The sequence below is a fragment of the Epinephelus moara genome, chromosome 16, assembly GCF_006386435.1.
Source record: "Epinephelus moara isolate mb chromosome 16, YSFRI_EMoa_1.0, whole genome shotgun sequence".
Taxonomy (NCBI): domain Eukaryota; kingdom Metazoa; phylum Chordata; class Actinopteri; order Perciformes; family Serranidae; genus Epinephelus; species Epinephelus moara.
Genome location: NC_065521.1, coordinates 10,627,432 through 10,631,895, shown reverse-complemented (window position 1 = coordinate 10,631,895; position 4,464 = coordinate 10,627,432). Strand labels below are relative to the sequence as shown.

Here is a 4,464-nt window from a genome sequence, read left to right as displayed (position 1 = left end):
TTGGGTAGTTGAACAACTAAAATCCATCTGTAGCTACTGAAAGCTTTAAAAAAAAAATTAAATTAAGCTATTTTAAAAACAAGGTGACTCATAGTGCTTTACATAAAAATATCAACATACAGTATCAATTTGGTAAAAATGTAAAAGCAACACAAAGGCAATATAAAATATTAATAGGCTATAGAAGAAAGAGTTAAAAAGTTCAAATAGAAAACTGAAAACAAAGATACAATAAAATAAAGACAAGCAAAAATAAAATAAAACAGTTACAACAGAACAAAGGCCACAGTACAGTACATCTGATAGAATCTTTTGCATTAGGGTACTTTGAAAACTGAAACATTAACCTAGCTACTACTTAAAGGCATAGACAACCCCAAAATCAAACTTTGTGAACTGTTTTCTTACCTTGAAAATAGTCTAATAGAAAAATAAATCCTTATTAGAGGATCCATATGTTTCTCACTTCTGAATTAATGGAATGAGATGAAAGTCATTCTAGCCCAGGCTCCTGAGCCTATAGAGTGAGTCCTATCCTATCCATTCATTTCAATATTGGACCAGTACATGATCTACAATGTGGAATGTTGCTTTATTTTTACTATTAGACTATTTTCAAAGTAAGAAAACAGACACATTTAGATTATTGGGTGGACTATGCCTTTCATGTTAGTCAGGCACAGGTCTAGAGCCTGTATGGTAACACATCTGCCTTCCTCTTTGGCATGTTGACCCCCCCCCCCCCAGTTCAACAGAAAACAAGCCCACTCTACGTCACTCTTCATCCCCATCCTCTCCTACAGTGCCTGCCAATATAATGAAAGACACCCCCAGACTCACTCTTGTTTTGGAACAAGCATTGTCTGCTTAGCATTGTGTATCTCCATATTTGTATTTTTTTGATGCTGTGTCCGCCGTGTTCATAGCTTTTTCTTTGGATGTATGCTACTTATGGTCTGGCACCTTGTTGTTACCTTTAAAAAAGTCCTTACCTGTGTGCTGTTATTGGCTGGGGGCTACATGCCCTGGAACATCAACACAGCAAAATTAAAAGAAAATAGGAAAATATTTTGTGAAAAAATGTTGTGTAACTTTGGAGCATTATTTGGCCCCCTCTCCGACAAGATAGCATAACATGGTTGGTACCAGTGGATGTCTTAGGTCCTTTAGTTCAATATGATGAAAGTGTCTTCACTGTAGCTCTAAAACTTATTTGCTAAAAATGACTCTGCCTCACTTCTCACCATCCAGCCCTGTACCCTGGCTTTTCTTTTAGAAGCCCCTGATTTTTGGTGAGGCATTCTGACTTTGCCAGTCAGACAGCAGTCCCCCTCACATTTTTACATTAACGCATCACACCCCTGACCCCCTCTGTCAGATGGACTGAACCATTTCAAAGTACCTGCGGGGGGATCAGATGGCACATTGAAATGTGTTTTAATAATAAAAAATACTTTTATTTATCATATTAATACATGTAACTTGTTTTGTCAGTGATATAAGTCAGTAAGTATTGTTGTACTTGATCCAAATTAAAGGTCAACCATAGATCTTTGTATGCCCCACCACCCTCCTTCGCCCTAGTAGGGGGTCATCTGCACCCTTTCACCCCAACGGCAGGCCTGATGAATATCGTAAATAGTGTGGCACAAGTGCAGATAGCTTGGTGGTTGGTTAAGAGACACAGAATTACAGCAGCTGTTGAGGTAACAGTAAAGTGACTGGCAATGGCAAGCAGCACTTGAAAATCCTCCCTGACATATTATGGCAACTGTGTGCAAAGACCTAGTAAAATATCACTGATTCCACCTTTCAGTTAAAGACAGGTGCATTTAAGGTGCATCCATAATCCATTTTACAGTGCTTCATCAGAGTAGCAAGCCGAACAACCCAAACTGGTTTGGTGCATTCCTGTCAGACATTAGCACTGCTCCCATTTGACCTATTTGATAATGAACACTTTTCTCTTTGTTTTTATTACCATAGTTTTGAGTGCATGACAAATGCTGATTGGTAAACCAAGGGAAACACATTTCATTATGTATTGCATTTGTTTTAAAGTAAAATACTGTAAAAGTACTATGTACCTAGGCCTGTGAACTTGTGAACACGTCCGAAAAGGTTACTGTAATTTATTATCGTAGCTCAAAAAGGGAACAAGGAAGTCAACCCCTTTACAATGCCAGTAAATGCTTCGTTAGTATTCATCTCTACACAGGTGTTTATGAAAGAATGAGGAAGTCCAACAGCAAACACAAAAAAGGAAACACAGAGTCTCACCCAGTCAAACAGGTACAGACTCACACACACTCCACCTTAGGATCTTAAGAAAGCAGCACCTGTCTTCCTCAGAGTTTTTAAATGATTTTCGGTAGTAATGCGCTACACCTGCAATGTCTTAATAGCAACCTGTGAATCATACTGCAGGAATTGGTCTGATAATCAGTTAGATTCAGAGGTTGGTTTTTTTTCTGAACTCCAGGATTGACTCTCCTAAGTATCGATGGATCCTACATTGCTCCTGCATCGGTCTGTCGTTCCACATCCAGTGGACCTTCTATCTGGAACGACAACTCAAAGCTGCTCCGAGAACAACCTGAGGTTTATCTGTGAGTTTAAGCCTGGGCCTGGTCCACCGCAGGTGTCTGTAGATGAGGATTTCAATGTCAATATGGACAGCGAGTCAGTATCAGTCATCCTCCCTGCGCAGTGCAGTGTCTACCAGCTGCGGCTGCGCATCTGTATACAGGTAGGTAAACCCCTTGTGTATGACCTACTGTTCAAATTTGCTTTTTCGGTTCTATTTCTGAAGGTTTTATGCATTTTTAAATATATACACATGCATAGCTGGTCTTTGCCACTGGGTACATCTTAGATTCCCATTGTAGAAGGAGACTGTGAATGGATAGAATAGCCCTTGTGATGCAATGCTAGCCTTGTGGTTCGAGTGATGGCAATGTTAGTCAGTCCACTGCTTTGTATCAAACTGAAATGTCTCAACATCCAGTGGTGGAAGAAGTATTCAGATCCTTTACGGAAAAGTAGCAATACCACACTGTGATACTCAACTACAAGCAAAAGTTCTGCATTCAGATATAGGGGTTTCCCAGTCCAATCTCAAAGATCCGTACTGTACTGAGGCCAATCGAGTTATAGAGAGGCTGATCTAATCCTTTGTTTTACATCAGTGATCACTCAGGTGTTTTCACTTGCAAAGCTTTCATGCACAGCAACAGAGTGCAGCCTTCGTTAAATCTCTGGTTCCCCACTTTCTGTCTCTGCTTGATTCTGTGTGAGTGTGTCTGTGTGTGCAAAAACAAAAGCAAAATGCAGTATGTTATGTCACTTACTGCAATTACAAGCACCCGTGTCATTTCAGCTCAGTGTGAGACTCCCTTGCCACCACTCCTACACGGGGGCAGGACACACAGACTACGTTGTTGTTCAGTGTCTGTTTGATGTAGTTTGTGTCTTTTTTTGTAATTTTACATCTATGTGTGGCCATTTTGAGTCTCCTCCTGGTTGGTATGTGTTAGTTTGACACATGGGCATTTTGCAAGTGAGGCCAGGGAAACCCCTGACACTTTGAGTGGAACACAGTTTATTCAGGTAACTCAGGCAAAGGATGCACTGAAGCAACAAACTCTGGAGAATACTCTCTTACACTGACAGAGACATTCCCTCAAAACAGTGACAACACCAAGAAGACTTAAGAGAAGGTCTGTTATTTTATACTTTATTTTGTAAAATAGATAAATAAATAAACATGAAAGAACAGCTTGGATGCAGGGATTTTTTTCTTAATGCATTGCAGAGCCAGTCAACTGTCAAGCGCAGGCTATACATTGGATTGATTTTAGTGTGCACTGTGCAGCTGTATTATACAGGATAATAGAAATATTGGATTGGGACTCAGTATCGGCAGATTCTCAATATTAAATGCCTCGGACTGGAATCGTGGGCAAAAAAAAATTGATCAGGACATCCCTAATTACATATACATATATAATTTGTAAATGTATTAGTCATGCCATGTTACCTTGAATTTATAAGGAAAACTTTGTTTTTCTCCCATGTCTCCATGGGAAATGGTGAAAATTAGATTAAGATTATTAATTGATTGGGGACCACTTTTAACAACAGCAAAACTATATCAAAACATTCGGTTACAAACTTGAAAGCAACTAAATAGGTTTCATTTTCAAGTATCTTGAGTTTATACTAAAGTATAGTACTTGAGCAAATGTACTTAGTTACATTCCACCATTGTTGACAGCTACTGTAGTCAGGTTCACTATATAATTTTGTGGGATTTTTTTGGGGATTTGCAAAACTATACATTTTTGGAAAGGTTATTGTATAAGGATTCAGAAAATCAATGTTTGCATTTGCGCAGATGTCTATATGGCGGCCATATTGGAATTTACAAAATGGCCGCCGTAAAATGTACGTTTTGTAATATCT

The 4,464-nt window shown here is 39.0% G+C and overlaps 1 protein-coding gene across 1 annotated transcript in view; it reads left to right on the top strand.

The window, feature by feature from the left end:
- Positions 1-2,310: 2,310 nt before the first annotated feature.
- si:rp71-17i16.5 (phosphatidylinositol 4,5-bisphosphate 3-kinase catalytic subunit gamma isoform) overlaps positions 2,311-4,464 on the top strand; it is a 22,363-nt gene continuing 20,209 nt past the window's right edge. The window contains exon 1 of the mRNA XM_050066044.1: positions 2,311-2,749. Within this exon, the coding sequence (XP_049922001.1) occupies positions 2,504-2,749 (246 nt within the window). The 5' untranslated portion in view covers positions 2,311-2,503. The remainder of the gene's footprint in view (positions 2,750-4,464) is intronic.